The sequence below is a fragment of the Drosophila obscura genome, unplaced genomic scaffold, assembly GCF_018151105.1.
Source record: "Drosophila obscura isolate BZ-5 IFL unplaced genomic scaffold, ASM1815110v1 contig_37, whole genome shotgun sequence".
NCBI classification, from domain to species: domain Eukaryota; kingdom Metazoa; phylum Arthropoda; class Insecta; order Diptera; family Drosophilidae; genus Drosophila; species Drosophila obscura.
In genome coordinates, this window is record NW_024542825.1 from 2,146,117 (window position 1) to 2,168,295 (window position 22,179).

Below are 22,179 nucleotides of genomic sequence, written 5' to 3' on the forward strand. Positions count from 1 at the left end.
ATTCTTTTGAAAACATTTATTTATTAGTTATTATTATGATTATTTATTTATTATTATTATTATTTATATAATTTATTTATTATTATTTATTTATTTGTCTGAAAAATCACTACCTCCAGCCTTTTAATCTTTTAAGATCTGTATTCCCATGGTGTACGCATATTCCTCTGCTACATCCAGCACCAGAAGCACAACATGCTCTCAGGCAGAACTCCTCTGGCAGGGGATTTCCAGGGAAAACATGGAAACCGGAGAGCAACTGCAGAATGAGGAGTTGGTCAAGCATTTTGGACAGCGTACAAATGTTGCCGTTAGGCCAAGAACCAGCAGTGCCTAACGGCACATTATGAGCAACAATTTTCATTCATCAGCAAAACAGAAGAAGCAAAAAGGGAATGGAAATGCAGGAAATGCTGGAAATTTACAATGAACGGGAGAGAGAACGAGCAAGAGGGGGTGCGGGTTGGTTAGAAAGAATCGCCTCATCAGCGACGATTGTCAGGAGTCTCTGTTTTTGTTTGCATAACCCCCTTAATGAAATCACAGGGAAAACCAGTGGAAAATCATAGCAAAAGCAAAAGGAAAATAAAAGAAGCGACTGAACTGAGCACTGGGAAGTGGCTGCCACAGAGGCAGGGGGCAGGCTACTTGCAACTGTTGTTTGCAGCAGCAGCAGCATCAGCTTCTGCTGTGGCTGCTGTGACTGTGCCTCCGCTTTGGTCGTGATTCTACAATTTCTTCATTTTATTTATTTAAGCATTTCAGACATTTTTCTGGCCTCCACAGCTCTGCTCTCTCTCTCTCCTCTCTCTTTGTGTGCTCTCTGCTGTGTTTTGTGCCACAGATTTAGATCCAGAGATTTGCATTAGAGAGGAGAGCGTGTGGCACGAATGATGAGGCGTGAGTAGAACATGATTCTGGGCTGCTTTTGGGGCTGCCAAACCCATATATCCATGAGCTTATGCCAACCCAAAAGGTTATCCGCATCTACTGGGGCATGCCACAAGTCCCGCTCTATCTGGCAGAGAGTCTGCATCTGCAGGACTCGATCTGAGCGGCAGAATTTGTGCCAGAAATTAGCCAGAAATTGTTTCTGTGCGGCTCTGTGGGGAGCTGCTGCTGCTGCTGCTGCTGCAGCTGTTGGTCATCTTCAGTGGGCTGCAACAGAACATGCCAGAACACTTGCCACTGGCACTGCCATGGCCCCGCCTACCCCCTTATCCACTGCCAGAGATAACGCACCAAAAATTGAACCCAAGAGGCAAAAGGCAAAACGCCAATGGCCTCTGTGTGGTGCCTCCAGAGGTGGAAGACCCCATCGCACCACTGCACTGCACTTCGGTGTGGTCTGCGCCCGCTCTGCCCCGTAGAAGATGATGCCACATGCCGCCGGGATCCCCCATTTGGGGGTTAATACGCTTGGGAGGCGGGGCAGGCTGATGTTTAATGCTTAATGGCATTAAAATATTTTTAATAAAACATATTTGACTTTGATTCCCAGTACAAACGATTCGTGCGGGGGAAAATTGGCTTTTCTTGATGGGGGAAAATTACACTAAGCAACAAGAAGAGGTTAGCGAGGTTCCAGCGGCGAAAGATCATTTGGGGATCTATCAAGAAAATCGGGATAGTGCTGGGGTATAACTTTTGAATAAATAAATAAATAAATATAGAATATAAATATAAAAATAAAATAAATTAATTAATTAAAAATAAAAATAATTAATAAATTAATTAAAAATAAAACTAATATATGAAACCAATCGAAATTTCTCCATAGAATCCACGATTCTCGCATAGAATATTCATAGGATAAGACAGGAATTCAAACAAAGAATTTAATTAACTTCTATGGAGAGACTTTGACTCGAAGGCAATGTACAAGAGAAGTTCACCCTTTGGATATTGGTAAGAAACGCAGACCATCGACCGATGGGCGCTGCTGTATGATGCGCGATAAGTATAGACATTTTTGCAGCCTTTTTGCGTAATTTCTGAGACATTTCCTGCAATGGATCTTTTCTAGCTTTGTCGTCTTTCCAAATATCCATTCCCTAGATTATCAAATAATATTTGTAAATAGAGAAGATAACCCTTTAATCTCCATTTTATCCATGGAGTGGATGTCCACAGATCTATGTACCTTCAAGATCCTCAATTCATACTCTTAGATAGAGAAAAATTTATACTCTAAATGGAAGACCCTAAGGCTATGAAATCGTATCGCAAAAGAAAGCTGCTAGCGCTAAAATAAATATATAAAGAATGAAAAATCATTTTCTTCATGCTGCAAGAATCCGAATAGAATCTTTTCCTCTTTTTTGGTAGATCTCTCAGTGTTCTGTTCCCTGCAGTCGAGTGTTAATGAAAAATTCTCTCAAGTGGAGAGAAATTGCATAAAGCAAGCGTGGAAAATGTGAAAAAGCGATGGAAATATGAACAGCGAGGGAACATGGCGACAGCGAGGGAACATGGGGAGACTGCAGGGAACATAGGAGGAGACAGGAGGGAACAGAGTGGAGACTGGAGTACTGGAGAGGAGACGGGAGTACTGGAGAGGAGACTGAAGAGTCTGAGGATAAATATGACTGAAGAACAGAGGAGCAGAGGAGCAGCAGGAGCAGTGGATCAGCAGGAGAGAGGGGCAGAAGCAGCGTACAGGCACTCGCATAAAGAGGGAGGTCGAAGGGTAACGCACACAAAAAACTGGCAACCCAAGAGTTGGGTATTTGGGAGGGGGGGGCGGGGGTTCCCATCTGGAAGTCAGGCTTCGACTGGCAGCCTTCGCCTTGCAACTGCGGCTGTGGCATCGGCTGTGGCACAGTTAGACGCCCACTTAGTACGGTAATTTCGAAAACGTGCGCCTTTGATGAGATACAATCTTTTTGCGAGAGGAGCATAGGCATGGACCCCTACCCCCCCCACAGCCACCACTCTGGGGCAGGAGTACAGCACGGTGCTGGGTGCGGGGGTATGCCTATGCTGATGCCAATGATGATGCTGATGCTGATGGAACGTTGACGATCGACCGAGATTAAGTGCAGCAGTCAGAGGAGTTACCAGGAGGTACTGCCGCCTGCTTGCTGCCTGCTTGCTGCCTGCCTGATGCCTCGTCAAAAAACGCATTTGGAGGCGGCCTGATGACGTCGTCAGAGTCAGCGACTCTCGTCGTCGACTGCTGTTGCTGCTGCTGCTGCCTCTAATGGCAAATGGAATATCTACATTAGAGCGCAGTCTCCCCTCCACAGCCGAAACCCTGCCACAACCATTAGAGAAAGAAAGCCAGCGGCAAGCAGCATCTGTTGTGGCGGTAATTAATTAAACCCACAATCCATGCCCCATTCCATTTGCAACATCTATCTGCTAACCTCTGCACGAGGTTCTCATGCTCCCTCCCCACAACACACAAAAATCACAAAATCTCTGGCCACCTACTCGCGCTCCCATTGTCAGGGGTGTCGCCCCCTTAAAGGGGGGACTACTCTACTCTACTTTTTTCTTGCCTTTTGGCAGAGTTTTGCCACTGAGTCACAGCTGCCTGTGAGCCAAAACGAAGCTCACAGAATTTTAAAAACTTTTTTCTTAATAGAAAAAAAAAAAAAAAATAAAAAATAATGGAATCCACACGTGCTGCAACATCAGGTTACGCCACATTTATTACAAGCATTTCCGAGTCTCATTAAAACCCATCTCTATGCTAGAACAAACCCCTCTCTGAGGAACGCCCCTGTGCCTGCACTTTCGCGCCATTTAGCTGGGATTCGAAAGCACTTGATCGGAGGTAGGATCAGAGGATTGGTTTCCCACTACCCCAGAGAGAGAGAACCCGTGGTCTGTCGGTCTCTATCGCAGATTCATCATCGCGCTGGGAGTTCGAGGCCACCTGTTTGGTGGGTGGCTGGCAGTCACCTGCATTTGTGCCTCGTTTTTTTTTTTTTTTTGGGGGGCAATTAAAAGCTAAACAAATTACACAGCAAAGGGAGAGAGAGACGAGACAGATCTTGGGAGAGCGAGTGCGAGAGATCTTGCAGGAAACTTCGCTGCTCGGGTCTGTGGTCTGTCCCTTGCCTCGCTCTCTTGGTATTCGCTTCAACGCCGACCTTTGATTTATCGTTATTTTCATTTAAAAGGCAAACGACAAAAATCAACAACAACAGAGTCGAAATGTAAAGAAGAAGGATCGAAATCGCTGGAGGATCGGAGGAAGGAGAGCCCAGAGGATGCAATGGATCGAAGGAAAGGAAAGGAAAGGGGAGAAGAGGATGCGATGGATCGAAGGAAAGGAGAGGAAAGAAGAGAAGAGGCTGCGATGGATCGCTGAATCGGAGTGAAGAAGAGATGGACGATGGACGATCAACGATCCTCGATCGCTGCAACAAAAACAGAAACTGAAACAGAAACAGAAACAGCAGCCAACAACAAATCGATGTCCCATCGCGCGTTTTAATGACAACGAGAGACCGCAGTCGCTATGCTCCCGTTCCCGCATCCCCCAGCTCCAGTTCTCCCGTTCAAAGGCATTTCCAAAGCAGAAGCCACCGCAGCAACACAAAAACAACAGCAACAAAATTCTATAAATTAACAATAAAAAATAAAATACAAAAAATATAAAGAAAAACTTTATAGATACGAAAAAACAAGAGTGCGAAAAGGTGCAGCAAAACGGCAACGAATGTCGAATGCTCTTAAGGTGAGGGAGATTCCTCAGAGGCAGGAGCTACACTTGGCACTACGCAGATTTCCAAGAGAGTTTCCATAATATATTTTAAGGGAATTTCAGTTGCTTTGGATGCCTTCAGTTAATCTGTCTAGAGGGAAAGAAGAAGATTAAAGATATATGGATTAAATAAAATTTTAACTCTGAGTTTTACTCAAAAGATCTGCGGCAGATTCGTTCATTATGCAAGCAAAAACTCCAACATTACAGTGGATCTTCTTCAGATGATAATTTCAAAGTTTAACGATCTCCAGAACCTTTCTCATAGAATACTCCAGTAGAAAGATGCCTTTACCCCTAAAGAATAAAATCTAAATAGCTGAAAATTAATCTCTTCGTAGAACTGAATGAGTCTCAAGCTGCGAAGATCACAGAAAATACCAACTGGAGAAAACACCTTACAGATCACTCCCTTCATTCTCTATATACTCGATCCCTTGGCTGATGGACTCCTCTGAGGGTCAAGGGCATTGCGACACAAACAAGCAGAGCAGAGCAGTGCAGAGCAGAGCTGTGCAGAGCAGAGCAGTGCAGAGCAGAGCAGAGCTGTGCAGAGCAGTCTCCACATCCAAAAAGGATGACTCTGGCGGTGCCCCAAGTTGTAAGTGAGCCACTGGGCAACGACTTCAAAACGAGCGACGACAACATCGATCCGAGGACAGCAGCAGCAGGAGCAGCAGGAGCGGGGGAAGCACAGAATTCGAATTCAATTAAAAAGCGTTTATTCCGCAATTGCAGCAGCAGCAGCTCAAGCAGCAGCAGGGGAGCAGGGGAGCATTGGAGCAGTGCAGCAGGGTAGCCCGGGCAGCAGGTTGGCGGCGGTGGAAGACCCACGGGGCGTATGAGTGTTGCATAGTTCTCGAAAATTCAATTTGCGCATGCGGCATGCCACAAACCAAGTGCAAGGGAGATGGCGCGAGCGAGGCCTGTTTTAAGGCATGAACTAGTTTTTCATCAGCCACATCCACATGCCCCCATGTAGTACCTGCTGCTGCTATCCCCCCCCCAGCCCTCCTCTGGCTGCTCCTTCTCCACTTTTACTCCTTCGTCTGCTCCTTCTCCTATTTCCCATACCCATTCCCTTTGCCATTCCCTTTTCCATTCCCTTTGCCATTCCCTTTTCCATCCTCTCGTTACAACGCGTCTCTGTCTCCTGTGCATGCCTCCGCTTTTGGCCTGTGGGGCCGGACCATGCGACTCCACGCTGCACGTTGCACGGCTGCCGCGACGACCGCGGCTGCATCCTCTGCCACATCCACGTTCGCCTCTTAAATAAGTTATTATCATTGCTCGCTTTAATTGCTGTAATTGAAAGTGAAAATGTTTGCCTTTTGATTTGTGCCACAGAAAAATGTGTCTAGGTGTCAGTTGGTCCATTTGCTGCCCCAGCGATGCAACAACCAGCGACGACCGCACACAGAGAGAGGGGGAAACCAGACGGAGAGAAGGAGTTGGGCAGCTTGCAGCAGAAGGAAGTAGGAAACTTCCAGACAATCTTTGCCTTTTTTCCTAAGTGAAAAGTTCTTGTGATCGATCGCTGAGAGGAATTCAAAGAGCGTATATGGTAAGGGGGGTCATAGCTATAGGAAAAGATTTATTAAATATTAAAGATCAGGTTTTGAGGTCTCTTTGGAAGGATCAGTTTGGGCAAAACGTACTTTAAATATCAGCTGTAAATTTTTTTGCCTTAGGCATTTAATGATTGCCAAGCGATAATCCTCAATGATCTACAATAGAATATAGCAGGTGTTGCGAAAAGAAATATATAATTTTGAATTTAACCCTTCTGTCCTCCTTGGTATTGTAGTGTCCGTCACCTGTTATTGTGGTTGGCGCATATCGTGTCGCTGAATTGTGGTGTATAAAGTTGCGAGCTGTAAAAATAATTGTCCAGATAACCCAACGCGCCAGATACTCCGGCTCGTGGTGCAGGTTTGGTTGACGGATATAATCGGTCATTTGGCCGGATTAGCCCCCCCTCTAGGTGAATATGAACACTAACAGCAGGGAATAATTTAGTTTTAGTAGAAGATCTTTAATTTTGCATCACTTTTAACTCGAAAGAACATCCTTATTAAATCCCATCTTAATTTGTACACTTAAACACCAGTCTTATAACTTTTCTCTAGAATATTTGCCTATATTTCCATCGAAAATGGCACTAAAAAGCACACTGATAATTATGTGTTTAAAAAGCTTTGATCTGAGATCAGTTTCCCACAGAAAACTTTCAACTAAATCAACGATTTTATTACATTTAATCTAGCTGAAGGCCATAGCAGCCATTGCTAGTTTATCGTCACTTACTATACGGTTTAAACCTAACTAATTTGTTAATATTTAAACCTTATAGTAAGTTATTAAATAAATCATAAATAAATTGCTGATTTACATAAAATGCAGAAAAAATGAGTCGAACAATGAGAAACTTGACCTGACTTCACTTTTCTCAATGTTTGAACAGAGGAAAATAAATAGTTTTCATAAAGTTTGGCTCTGGAAAAATATGTTGGCTTTCTTTGGGGAAAAACTGCTGGAGTTACGAACCAAAATTGAAGCAGTTCCCACTGATTCTTTCCAGTAAATCTAAATGCAAGACAAATCTGTAAATTGCTCTATTAATTCCGGTATCCAAAAATGATATACACACGGAATATTGCTGCCGATTCTGGTGTAAGAGAAAGAGCGTTCAGAGAGCGAAGGTTTGCGCGCTGCGTGTGTGGCAATGTTGCTGGTTGTCATTGCCTGCTGCAACAATGTGGCGGCGGCGCTGCAATTTAAATAAGTGACCGTGGAAGCTGGGAAGCTGGGTAGCTCGGACCTGGAACAGCAGCAACCGCTGAGAAAACAGCGAACATAATTGCCTTTCTAGCACTGGCCCCTCATTTCCTTTCCAACACGAAGGTCAGCGGCGGCTACGACGGCGGCGGCAACAATTGTCGATGTTGCAAGTAGCAAGTATCAGGGGCAGAACAGAGCAGAGCAGTAGCCTTTGGGGCAGCCGCTTACAAGCGCTGCAAATTCCTCTCACTGTCGCCATAATTGTTCTCTCTCTTCTGCTGCTCTCTCTCTCTCCTGCTGCAGCGCCCCCCCTTCTGGGGGCAGGCACATGTTGCAAAAGGCAATTGATTGCTGCCGCCGCCGCTGGCTTGCCTGGCTGTTTAATGAGCCACAGATCGGGGCATCTGCGGCATGCGAGGTGTCTAAATTAGCTGGGAACGCGTTTTCGGCTGTCGCCAGCAATCAAAAGCGGAATATCGCCGTCACCCGTCTCCCTCCTTGTAATTAGAGGCAGAGCAAATGCCAACAGTATCTGCCACAACAACAACAACAACAACAAAAACAGCACACAGCGAGCGAGAAACAAATGAACGCTGAGGCACTTGCAACAACAGCAACAGCAGCAGCAGCAGCAGCACGGTAGCACAAATGCAACTCAAACATTTGTCAGCAACTTTGACTCTCAGCTCGCGATGCGGCGGCGGCAGTCGCAGTCGATTTCTGTTGCAAATAATAACCAGGGAGGAAGGTCACAGCTGATTGCAGCGACTAGGAGATGCCCATTAGGGCAGCATGGGTCTAGGTTCTGTTCGTTTATGCTGGAAATAATTAAACAAAATATTTTAATATCTTTAAAGGAGAAATTTTTATTTTTCATTCTGAATATTTTATTTATTTAAAATGTATATATTGTGGATACCCCAAGGCTGTTACTGATGTTTTAAGTCTTAGGGGCTGTCTCTCTAGATTTTATATTAGCTGATTTCTGTGTGCTCTACCGTGCTACCATTCACCATAGGGCTCTCAAGTTCTAAAGGTCTGGGAACTACTGGAAACCTTTTTTTATTCTCATTCTGCATGTAAAAGTGTTTGAATACTTAAGGAAGGATTTTTCCCATAAAATAAATATGGAAACTATATTTATGCGCGACACTGCAAAGTCAGAAACGGAGACGAATTTTATTTATTATTTATTTACTTATTTATTTTTATTTATTTATTTATATTTATTTATTTATTTTTTTTATTTATTTATGTTTTTTATTTATTTATATTATATATTTATTTTATTTATATTATTTATTTATTTTTTATTTATTTATTTAAATAAATTTTTAAAATTTCATAGCCCGGAATACCTTTTCATCTGCCACCTGCCATCTGCCACGAATATACCCAATCGTTGCTTTCTACTCCAACTACTGGGTATTCAAATCGGTAGCAATTGCAATTGTTTTGCTTGAATGTTGAATGTTCTTCTGCTGAACAAAAGGGATCTGGCGGACTTTGGTGGCCATGGCCATGGTGCAACATGTTGATCACTGATATCTGCTGCACGATTTGCAGCCCACAGTCGCACAGACCGAAGCCAAGCCAAGCCAACAGGTAGACCCCCATTCCAGATCACCAACAGATCTTCCAGCTCTCCAGCTTCCAGATCCCCCAGCTCTCCAGCGCTCCAGCTCCCAGATCCCCCAGCTCTTCAGCTTCCAGCTCTGCAGCTCCATGGTCGCTCCCCCCCCATCCAATTGCAGTTTTTCTGTTGGTTTTTGTTGATCTGGCAACTTCATTATTTGACAGCGCACGACTTTGATATGGAACCGAGAGTATCGCGAGAGGTGGAGTGGCAGGGGGTGGGGCACGGCACTGTCGCCACAGCGACAACTGTTTTTTTTTTTTGTTTGTTTCTGTTTTTTTTTTTTTTGGTCAACAGAAATCAGAGAAACAGCAGAAAACAGCAACAGCAAACGGAATATTGTTGTAATCAATATTACAAGTTTTTATTGATGGCCGAGCAGCCAGCCGAGCAACGCCGCATGTGGCACACTGTTTTTGGGCTTAGACTCTGTTTTCTCTGCGGCTCGCTGCTCGTTGCCGTTTGCTGTTCTTTGAAGGCTCTCTGGAGTGCAGTGCCTTGCGCTGGTGATTGCAATCCAATCCAATCGATTGAGTGGCTACGTGGCTGCGTGGCTACTTGGCTGTTTCCATTTCGAAATAGGGATTGGGCAGGCAGCGGTGTCCTTGAGGCGACCCACAAAAAAGCGCAGCACAAAAATTAAACAAAAAACAAAGCAAAGGAGGGTGAGGTCTACGACAGCAGAGGGAAAGATAGTGGGAAAAATATCTGCCTGGGAAATCAAAAGTTAAAAACATTTAAGAAAAAAAAAAAGAAAATTAAATAAAAAGAAATTAAATAAAATAAAAGAAATTAAATTAAATAAAAGAAATTAAATTAAATAAAAGAAATTAAATAAAATAAAAGAAATTAAATTAAATAAAAGAATAAATAAAAAAATTAAATAAAAGAAATTAAATAAAATAAAAGAAATTAAATAAAATAAAAGAAATTAAATTAAATAAAAGAAATTAAATTAAATAAAAGAAATTAAATAAAATAAAAGAAATTAAATTAAATAAAAGAAATTAAATTAAATAAAAGAAATTAAATTAATAAAAGAAATTAAATTAAATCAAAAACTAATCTAAAATTCCTTATAAAATTCCTTATACCAAATCCCAAGCTCTTACTTTAAGTTCGCAAAAGCCATGTACAACTTCCTGTGCCACACGTGCAACGTGCAACATGCTGCTGCAGCTGGATCAGGGGCAGGAGCAGGGGTGCAGTGGAACTCCGAGCACTCCACATCAAATCAGAGCAATCATATTGAAAGAGACAAACCATCCGTCGAGAATTCTCACGTTGTCGCCCAAGTACAGATCGTCGCTTCCGCTCACATATCGAAGCGCACAGATCGTTGCAATGTTGCAAGCAGCAACAGAAACAGCAGCAGCATCTTCGTTCAATAATAATTATTATTAACACCAAAAGCAGCAGCGACAAAAACTGTCCCCTCCGTCCAGCTGTCCTTCTGTCTGTCCGCTGCAATCAATCAAAAAGGTGCGCTCCAGATCCGCGCGCGTAGATCTTTCTTTGAAGATCTGTGTGTGGTGGTGTCTGCTCCGTGCTCCCTGTAGCTGCTCTGTGGCTCTGGTGGGGATTTGCCAGTGGCTGGGACGCTGCCACAGTGTGTGCCACTGCCACTGCCACTGCCGATTATGAGATGATTGCTTAAGATGACAACGAGCAGGCTGACAGAGAGAGAGAGACACACAGTCCCACTACTACGCCTCGCCAGCAGAGGGATTCAGCAGAGCCAGCAGCGGAATGCCCCAATGCCACAGTCGCAGAGTGGCAGCAATAAAAATGACGTACCAGATTATTGCACACACACACACTACACACACACACAGTCGCGATGAGCAGAGGAGTCGCAGACGTGCCGCCTCCTCGCGCGCTGCCCATGGCTGCTTACGCGCTCTTCAAGTTCCGCGCATAGTTGCTGTCATTATTAAAGACATTTTCAACTACATTCTAGAGGGTACTTAATTTGCCTCGAAACAAGAGGCTGCCGCCGCCAAACCAATACCAATACCAATACCACCGTGTGGCATGCCACCTCACACGAGCTGATTGGATTGCCACGGCTTTGTGTCATCGTCACATGGACGGATGGACGGACGGATGGACGGACGGATGGTCGCTGATCTGATCCTTTTGGGTGCACTCAGCAAAGAGCAGACAATGCATAAGCAGCAGTAAATGCATCCATCAGGGAGAGAGAGAGGGAGAGAGAGATCCTCCGTGTGGCAGTGTGCTGGTGGGGGGAGGTGCGGCATGTAAAAAATTGATGAGTTAATTAACGCGCATCGCCAGCATTCCGTTCGACTAATAACCAACTTGTAGACAACAGCAGCAAATGGATGGATGGATGGATGGATGGCTGGCTGGCTGGCTGGCTGGTTGGCTGCAGCTCCGATCCAGCAGAGAGATGCGAAATGCTGCTGCATGCTGCAGCAACCATATTTATGAGCATGGGGCTCTTTCGTTCAGTTGTCGATCTGGCACTTCAATGTCAGTTGTTCATCATCGTCATCATCATCTTTGGGTGGACGAGGACGAGCACGGATGGGGATCATCATCATCATCCACAGCACAGAAAGATAGACAAACAGACAACCAGCAGCGACAGACAGACAACAGCAGCGACAGCGAGGTGTATCATGGACTGCTGCAATGCGTTCTTTAATTGAGTTTTGCGTTGCAACTGCCTCGCGGACTCGGACTTGGACTTGGACTCGTACTCTTTATGGCCATGCCATGGCCACATCATGGGGCAGGCAGCCCAGTAGCCAGTAGCAACACAGCCAGTGGCATCCACACACAGCGAACCGGCAGCAAACGTGGCATATTATCACACAACCATTAAATATGATGAAGACTGCCAAAGCGATGCAATGCAATGCAATGCGATGTGCAATGTGCAATGTGCGATCCGATGCATGCAGCAGTTGTCCGGGCATAGAGATGGACGCGTCACGTGAATCGTGAGAGTGCCAGACGAGACGCGTGACTGTACTTCTTGCCTTGATTCGGGCTATAGTTCAGCTATTATATTCGATTCGAATTTCTAACGATTTCTGGTTGCATTTTAAAGAAAACTCTTTTAACAGTTTTTATTTTTTCACTTTTCTACAAATAATAATTCCGTGATCATTTTGATTTTTGGCATACAGGCAGTTAAAAATCTTTATTTTTACTACTAACAAAATACAGGAATGTTTCTTGTTTATAACATCGTTTCCTGGAGTAAGACAGCATTCAAAAAGTTATAGACTTTTGGTTCTTCTTTGCTTTGGAATATATTTTTATATTTTTAAAAAAAATTTTTTTATATTTATCACAGCTTTAAAAATTCTAGCTTCCGCTTGAATAATATTTTTTTAATTCTTTAATCCACATTTTACAAATTCCTAGACTTCTTCTTTCCTTTAGATTATATTTTTATATATTTTTAAAAAATGTTCTTTTATATTTTTCACAGCTTTACAAATTCCTAGACTTCTTCTTTTCTTTAGAATATATTTTTATATATTTTTTAAATTTTCCTTTATATTTTTCACAGCTTTAAAAATTCCTAGACTTCTTCTTTCCTTTTATTTTTATATATTTTTTAAAATTTCTTTTCATTTTATATTTTCACATTCAAAAATTCCTTGACTTCTTCTTTCCTTTAAAATATATTTATTTATATATTTTTTTAATTGTTTTCTATTTTCCACAGTTTTAAAGATTCTAGACTTCTTCTTTCCTTTACAATATATTTTTATATTTAGCCGTAAACCCCTGGCCTCTTCCTTTGGAATATTTTTATATATTTTTAAAAATTTCTTTTATATTTAGCACAGCTTTAAAAATTCCTAGAGCTCTCTGCCCATCGCTAGTTGCCCCTCAAACTCCTTTCTTCAGCGGCTGCTGTCGTCGGGTTTACGCATTTATGACGCATTTTCTCATCGCAGATTCACTGGCGATCTATCGAGCCATAGCCACTGCCATAGCCACTGGCCACTGAGACTGAATCTCACTTGGAATCGGAATCGGAATCTGGCTCGCGGCGGCGGCGGCGGCCCCCACTGGAGGAGCTGAGCAGAGCAGAGCAGAGTCTCAACGCTGCTCCCTGGGGCCATTACGCATACTTTGAGCTTTGGAGTTGATTTTCTCATTTCTCATTTGGAGGAGGTTGCACTCTAGATGTTTTCTTGCCACAGATGCAGCCGCTCGCTAGCTCGCTAGCTGGCTGGCTGCCTGGCTGCTGATCATTATCAATGATCTGGCCATCGTCATCGTCATCTGGCCATCTCCATCTCCATCTCCGCTCAGTGGCATGCAACATTCTGCTGCATTCCCATTTCCCATTGCAACGTTGTGACTGACACAATGCGAGTGGTCCAAAATGCAACCTCTGCCACCTCTATCCTCCTCCATCGGCTGATGCTTCATCCTCCTCGCTGCTCCGCTCTGCTCCTCTCTGCTCCTCCCTGCTCGTCTCTCTCTCTGCGGGATCATTGACTATTGACCGCGCTGATTGATTACTTTGTTGCTGTGGCACGTTGCAATTTATTGGCCCTCGCTCCTGCAGCATGCAGCAGCTTCTCGTTGCCTCTTTGGCTTTCGATGATTAAAAATGCTTTTGTGTAAATTATTAGCTGCAAATTCACTCTGAAAGTCATTTGTTGTTGCCGTGTTGTCGCTCATAATTCTCGCCTTGAGGTTTTGCCCACAGAGGCACAGCCCGCAGGCCCCATCCCTCTCTCTCTCTCATCCGATCCTCATCATCATCAATTGCGTTTCGGTGTGAAAATGATGTATGTGGCTCTGCGGTTGGTTCATTGGGATAGAGGATAGAGGATAGAGATACGTACCACGTACCACACTCTGTTGTGGCAGGCTCTGGTTCTGGTATCTCGCCGTCTAGCCTTTGACTCTCGATGCTGCTGCTGCTGCTGCTGCGCCTCGAAAATTGTCGGCGGCGGCGGTTGCTTTTAAGCGCATAAACAAAAGCCCCAGCCACCTCCTCTCCTCCACTGCTCCTGCTCCTGCTCCTGCTCCTACTCCAGCTCGAGCTTGAGCTTCGTTACCTTTTCGCTTGGTGCGCATCCTAAATTTCCTTAATATTTCCATTTGCTTGTTTGATGGAATTTATGCGCGCATTCGGGAATCTTCGAGAGCATCATTCCAGGGGGCAGTCAGGGGCAGTCAGGGGCAGGCAGCATTCCATTCTTTCTACTGATGTTGCAACTGCTTTCTGGCCTCCATGACAATGACAGGCGAATGCGACGCAACAATATTTATTGACATTTACTTGGAGAGTAAAGCCAAAGCAAAAAAAACACACAGTTTAGCTTTTTGTGTGAGTGCCGTTTCGACTAAGCGATACCCACTAATCGGATCAAATAACACACTCTCCATGTGGTGAGGAGAAGGGTGTAAAAAAAGACAATATAACAATAGCAAGTATAATATTATTTTTATATAACAAATAAAAATTATAATATTATTATTATGTAACAAATAAAATAAATAATAAAATAAAATATAATACTAAATAAATAACAAATATAACTAAATATTATTATATAACAAAAATAATTATAATATTATTATATGTAACAAATATAACAATTACTATATTATTATTATGTAACAATAAAAATTATAATATTATTATTATATAACAATACAAATCATAATATTATTATTATATAACAATAATAATTATTATATTTTCTTTGGTGTAGTTAAGAAAAGAAAATATACACCTGTAGTGTACTTAATCAGCTGCATAACGACACACACAACAAAATTCACTTTGTTTTGTTTTTGCCTATGCAAAGCTCCGCATGCACTGCATCTCGCTCGCACTCGCTCGCATTTGAGAGAGTAAAATTCACAAAAATAGATTACGCTCTTTAGCTGTGTGGGTGTGGGTGTGTGTGAGCACAGCAGACGATTTCGTTTCTCTGCTCATCAACGCATTGCACGACAGCTTTGCAAATGCGTCGCAAATTCTTATCCGTTTTACCGTTAGTTCAATCGGTCTGCATTTCATTCTCTGTAGTTCTCAATGCACAAAAGTGCGAACGAAAAGCGTCCCATGCGCAGGTAGCAAACATAAACAGAAGTCGCTTTTAGCTTTGACTCATATGTACATACATATGTATATATATATTTCTTATTGATGCATAAATCTAAAACTAATAATACCTATCCATACATATATTTACATACATATGTACCTATGTATATACCTACACTACCTATAATATTGCCTAGCCATATGTACATAAATATTTAAAATTGCAACTATAATTCCCCCTACAAATAATGGCAAAAATCAGTTCCAATTTTTTAGTGATTTTTAGTCATTGAAAAGTCTTCATTATTCCAGCTGCAATATTCGATTCAGAGATTATCTCTGGGCTCTATGGCTAAAAGAGTGTTCTGATTGCTACCTTCCAGTGTTGTGGCAATGCTGAACATACCCCGTTTCTGGGGCATCAGCAGCCACAAGAGATACAACTGCAACATGTTGTTGCTTCTCCCTCCCTCCCTCCCTCCACTGTCCTCCTCCTGCTTCTGCTCTTCCTCTCGTTACCTGCTCCAACTGTCAGTTATCATTCACTCAACATTCAACAAAGAAACATTCGAATCTGTTGCTCGAAATTCGATTCCCATCCTGCGATTCCCAGTCCCCCCCATGCAAATTGTGGTTACCGCTGCCCCGCCCCCGCTGCTGCCTGCCCCTACCTACTGCTCTGCGGGTGAGTTATGGCAGCGGTTGCCGCTTAGACAGGATGTGTCTCTCTTTCAAGGCCTGCCCACTGCCCAGCCACCCCCCCAATCACCCAATTAAGAGTGGACATCGACACCTCCTTGCCGACGACAACATCATTGCCTTTCTCTTTCCCACACACACACACACACACAAACACACCTGCAAGCTGCGACAAGCAGCAGCAGCAGCAAATTTGAAATGAAATATTTTCGATTCTGCTGTCAACATGAGTTTTGTTGACAACACATTAGCAACTGTTGCTGCTTGCTGTGGCACTGTGGCACTGTGTGGCTCTCCTCTCTCTGTGTTTTGCAGCCAGCAACATGTTGCCGCCGTTTGTGGCGACATCGCGCATTGGGGAACGTTGGACGTTGCGCATGCGCCGCACGATTTGCAATTTGCAGCTAATTGAACGCGTGCGCAGGCGCAGTTTGTTGTCGACTCTCACGCTTCTCATCCTCTGTGCAACTCCCCTTCCCACCACTCCACTTCACTCCCCACCACTGCACTCCCCTCCCCTCCACTCCACTCCTTGCCTAACTCACTCCCTGTTCTCCCGCTCTCCCGCTCTCTGATTCCTTCATAGAGCAAGCGCCGTTTTTTTTCTTTTGGTACCCTTTGAGCTGTGGGTATTCTGATTTGGAAGAGCTGTTGGCAGCAAACATCTCCAGAGCCACAGAAAATATTTAAATTCTTCGCTTCACAGCCATTTCCATGCAGCTCTCTATTGCCATTAATTATGCCACAAAGTCCTGTTAAATATATCTCCATTTGCCACATATAACACACAGCTTATAGGGCATCAGGCGTGTTGTGTCACCCAAAGGCAAAGCTCTTTCGTTTCGCGTTCAGTTAGAAAAGTGCCAGGCGACAAATGGAGAACGACATGAAAAAGCCTCATGCGTGGTGGTGCTGGTTACCTGAAACTGGAACCGACTCCCCAAGTCCACAAGTCCGCGCCTGCGCCTGCATCTGAATCTGAATTCAAGTCTCAGGCTAAGCGGCTGAGCGCCTGGGACTCGCTTTGGCTGTGGCTTTGGATCGGGCTTATTTCGCTTTGAATTGAATGAATTTCGACAGCGACTCAGCCAGCACCTCAAGGCACCGCCAATTGGAGAGCAAGTTGCTCCTGCTGCTGCTGCTGCTGCTGCTGTTGTTGTTAATGGTGGTGACAACTGCAACAGCAGCAGCAGCAGCCGCAGCCTCGTAAACAGTGGGTGGTGTGGTGTGGCAAAACCTAAAGAAGGAAGCTCGAATGACAGAAAGATTTCTAGTATTTTCAGAAGTTTTCCAGAATGAAAAGAAATTCAGCAAAAAATTCAATGAGATACTAAGATCAGGGTTGGCACAGAAAAAATTCCGAATTCTCCAAAAATTAGTTTAAAAATCGCCAAAATTAGTATCTTTAGTAATTCATGTTTAATAAATATTTATTTATATATGTACATATTTCTCTCTCTCACACTGCACGGTTAATCTTGCAAGACCTCCTTCTCGTGTGTTTAGAATTAATCTACAAATTGCGCTGCTGATCCGGTAAAGAAAAGGCAACCCAAGGGCACTGATATTGCAGTCTCTCCCATTGGGAAGTCGCAACTGCCTTAAACACCGTATCCTTGATGATAGATTAAAAGATGATATATGATCAAAAGCCTTCAAAGTATGCCCCAACTGTTCCGCCGAACAACACACCAAATATCAACCCCCCAATTCCACTTCTGTTTTCCATGAGATCTTTTCAAACTTCTCCATCATCTCCCACACTCTCTCTCTCTCTCTCCATTTACACCTTGCTACCTATTAGCGTTCCTTGTTAGCCGCCATTCTCTGTGGATTCTGTGACAGCAGCTGCCTGCCCTCTCCCTCTCCTCCCACAATGCGATATACTCGCATCTATGCACTCATATATTTATGCTGCCACATATCGTACGAATACGAATACAAATACGACTACGACTACGAATTCGAGTATGTGGCCGTGTGGCTCTTAGTTTATTTATTTATTTATTTTTTGTTTTTTTGTCAAATGCCGCCTGCGGTGTTTCCATGTTGCTTCTGTTTCTGTTTTGGGTCTTGGACTCCAATTCCGATTTCGGTTCCTTTTCCTCCCTGCTGTTGGGATGCCAGTGCTGCAGTGCTGCAGTGTGGTGCAGTGTGGTGCAGTGGTGCACTTGTCCAGCGTCCCAGTCCAAGAGCTTTGTTTCTGTGTGTGTGTGTGTGTGTTTGGCCCCTTTTTCACGGTGTTTTTGCGCGGTGTGTGTTTACTTGGTCCCCCCAATCTGCAATATGTTTATGCATTTCTTGCGGTCGCTTTGGCGGCCCAACAATGGCTTCTAGCCTTTTGCCTCTGGAATGTGGCTCCATTAAATTGTGCGGCCTAATACACGATTTGTTGGCTGCACCACCACCACCACCACCACCACCACCACCACCACCACAGTTGTTGTGCTGTTGTTGCTGCTGTTGCTGCTGCTGTTGTTGCTGCTGTTGCTGCTGCTGTTGTTGCTGCTGTTGTTGTTGCTGCTGTTGTTGCTGCTGCTGTTGTTCTTGCTGCCGTTTTGTTTGTTGTCGCTGTTGATTAGCAATTTAATTGATTTGTAGGCAACAATTTGTCTGCCACTTCAGTGGCTTTACAGTGTGGCCTCCAAAGCTCCAAACCGGCTGCCACACATGCCTCATAAAATATTCATATCCCAAGATGTTGTTGGGGGTGTTGCGCATAGCTCACATTACGCTCCAAACGTTCGGTTCGTTTTGTCTCGATATTCCACGCCACAATCTCATGCAAATCTCTCGGCAATAAAACATGGCGGCAGTGCACACCGAGACAGACAGCCAGACAGCCAGAGAGAGATGGAGAGACACGTTGAAGCATGCAACAGGTGTGCAGGCGGGGCCCTTTTGGTTCGTCACAAGCTATGTGCAAAAAAAGGTAAGGCAGCCGCATTGTATTCACATCAAAATGTATCCCTTTGGCAGCGTAGTTCTAGGAGTCAATGATTTTAGTCGCATAGCTTGATGTCGAGCCATTCGAGGGTTTTTTGCAGCATTCGCGCACTCACAGCAGCGTGAAACGCACCTCTAAAAGGCACTAAGCATTCTCTCACTCTCTCACTCTCTCTTTCGCTCGGTTCTCTTGGGTTTTTGCTTTGTTTTTGCGCTTCTGCTGCTCATCTCGCTGGCTGGCTGGCTGTCTGCTGGTTATTAGCCACACATTCAACAGATACACCCATTTAATTAGAGGCTTCTGCTTCACACACTCTGCTCGTTGACGTCGGCGTGGCATGCCACAGGGCAGCCATTTTGTGCTGCTTTACTGCGGCTTCTGTTGTCGCTCTCCTCTGCCTTTTTGTTCTGCTTTTTGTGGGTGGAGCAATACTTTCTTTTCTTTCTAGTGAAAATCTCAATTCCGATTTGACTAAAGTTTTTTTTTTATCGCTGAATGTGAATGTGCCCCAACCCCTGCGCCTGCGCCTGCCCCAGCCACTGCCCCATGCCACTGTTCCCATTCCCGTTCCAGTTCCCGTTGCTGACTGCATCTCTGCAGCTTATTAGCTGCCGCCGCCGCGCTTTGCTTTGGCTCTAGCTCTGACTTTGGCTTCGCTACGGCTGCAGGTGGCCGGCCGCCATTTGGGCCATGATTTATGCAGTGGCAAGGCATTAGAAAGGTCGTTCGCTTGCTCGCAGTTGTCGTCGCTTGTCGTCCGTCGTGATCCAATGGCCGTGACCAAAGAGTAGGAGGCGCAATCCGCAATCCAACGACTGCGACTGCTGCTGCTGCTGGAGAGGATTACACAGCCAAAACCCATTTGCACTGTCCTCTCAGCGTCTGCGGACGTCAGCGATGTCTTAATTAGGTTTTCGCCCGAAAAAAAAATGCCAAGACCACGCCCACACACTCCGCTGACCCACTAATGTTGCCTTTGTGGCACTCGGCTTTGTTAGTCATGCCCCAATTTTGTGGCATTTCTTGCAGCGGATCATAAATGGCCACACATTTGTCTTGGCCACGTTAATGTGCGTCTCCCTTTCGGCCCAAACGAGAACATCTTCATTAGCGTGTGAGTGAGAGAGTCAGAGAGCGAGAGAGGGGGAGCTGGCGAGTGGAGTTCCTGGAAGAAAGTACAGTTGTGCCTGCGACTGACACACTCCCGGGGCAGCTTGCTGTATGCGGTTTTCGGGGGCAGCCTTTACTGGGCGTGTAAAAAATGGTTACAAAAATTCTTAGCCTAAACTTAATCTAAGGTCGAGTCCGGTATGGCAGTCGCTGCGGCGGCAGCTCGTCGTTGTTTCAGCTCCTGCTGATGCCTGAGTGTCACCTCCAGAAATTTCAAATACTCCTCGTCAATGGGTGTCGCCGTCGCCGTGGCCTGCTCCTCCTCGGCTTCGGAGGCGGAGCTCTCCTCGCAATCCGCCGGCTGCGCATGTTGCTCATGTTGCTGGCACAGACGCTGCACCTGCATGTGGTGCCACTGGAAGAGTCGCCTGTACGTGTTGCTCCACATCTCGGCCGCTGCTGCCGTGCCCTGTTCGATGCCTCCTCCCATGATTGATGCCGCCGCTTGTCTGGCTGCGGCCTGTTTCTGTTTTTGCTTGCGTCCGCGTCGGCTGCGCTGGCTGCTGCGTGATCGGCTTCTCTTCCTGACCATCTCCTGCATGGACGCTGCTTCGTTAATCCTGCCAAAGCATTCGTTGCACAAATTTTATTTCTATTTTTCCGACAATCAAAAACAAAGCAAAACAATAATAAACAGCGCTGCCAGAGCGCAGTGAAACAGCTGACGTGTAAGGCGTTGCCAGAGAGGGCGACAGAGCAAACACACAGATGGCGCTGTGGAAACTATGCAGACCAAGTGAACAGTAGAGGGCGCCACTTTGACGGCCTCAGAGCTGCTAAATGGCGGCAAGATGGCGCATTTAATTTGTGTTGGTGTAGAGTCGTATGTAGAAAACGTGTAGAATTTACAAGAATGTTTTAAAAACCAGAAACAAAATTTAAAATTTAAAAATATCAAAAAATAATTTACAATAAAAAAATTAATAAAAAAAAATAATAATATGAAAAATAAATAATAATAAAAATAAATTAAAATCATTACTACAAAATAATTTTAAAAATTTAATTACATTTTTATTTTTATTAGCAGTAGCAGAATGATTATGGTAAAACTTTTGGGTTTAAATTGGGGGTATCAAGAAGCGGAAAAAACTCATTTAGAAGCCATAAAACTGCTAATGAAAACATGAGCAACCACAAAGCATCCAAAATAGCTTAAAAATAAAATAATTTTACATCAAATAATAATAATAATTATTGTTATATTTTCATTGAAATGAGCCAATCAATCCAAATGCTCGCGACAACCCCTTTTCAGCGACCATCGCTATGCCTCAATGACTTCAATTTACTTTTGCTGCTTTCCGAGCACTCCTTGGCACTCTTTGGCACTCTTTGGCAAAAGGGCAAACTCCAAATCCAAAGCCAAAGCCAATCCCAATGCCAGAACCAGAGCTACAGCTAGAGCCAGAGCCAAAGTCCAACGTGCATCAAAATGTTTTGTTTTTCTTGCAAATTCAAATCCCGTGCTTATAAATTTCGGTCGATCGGTCTCAAAGGAGCAGAAGGAGTATAGCTGTAGCCGCAGGACCTTCCCAAAGCGAAATGGGAACTGGAAAACTGGACTATGGATTAGGGCGGATCAATTTGGTTTGTGGTGCGAATGCAAATTGGCCAGCGGTACGGTTTAAATGAGGCTCAACAAAAGGCGGAAGCAGTGCATTGAGTGCATCCCATCCTGCTGTGCCGGAACAACAAATGAACAAGGAACAGAGCGAGAGCAGCAGCGGATCGATGTCCATCATTTACCTGCATGGAAATTGGGTTTACACCTTCTATGGCCAATATGTTCATAAAACAATTTAGAGATTTACAAGGGGATCAACTTGAATGTGGTTCAGCGGCAGCAGGACACGCTCCCTGTATCTCTCTCTCTCTGGCTGTATCCTTTGTATCTCCATCTCCATCTGCATATTGTAGCTCTCTGCTCGCTGCTCCGACGAGTGGGTGGGTGTGGGTGTGTTTGTGTTGCGGTTTAAGTGAGACGCAAAAAAAAGGCGCGTGGTTATGGATATCATCATCAATCCTCAATCCTCCCTACCTCCCATCAGAGTGGTAGAGCACTTCATATGTGTTTTCTTTGCGTTCGAGGGGTGGGTGGGGGGTATGGGTCCTTCAGGGGCATTTTCATTCTCGATAAAGTAATATGCGCTCTCTGATAATATGAAAAA

General features: G+C 44.4%; 1 protein-coding gene across 1 annotated transcript; it reads right to left on the reverse strand.

Annotated features, from left to right (window-relative positions):
* Positions 1 to 20,060: 20,060 nt before the first annotated feature.
* LOC111073495 lies at positions 20,061 to 20,662 on the reverse strand. The gene has a single exon (XM_022365824.2). It carries the CDS (start codon positions 20,547 to 20,549, stop codon positions 20,127 to 20,129), a length of 423 nt encoding a protein of 140 aa, XP_022221516.2. The 5' UTR covers positions 20,550 to 20,662; the 3' UTR covers positions 20,061 to 20,126.
* Between the last annotated feature and the right edge of the window lie 1,517 nt (positions 20,663 to 22,179).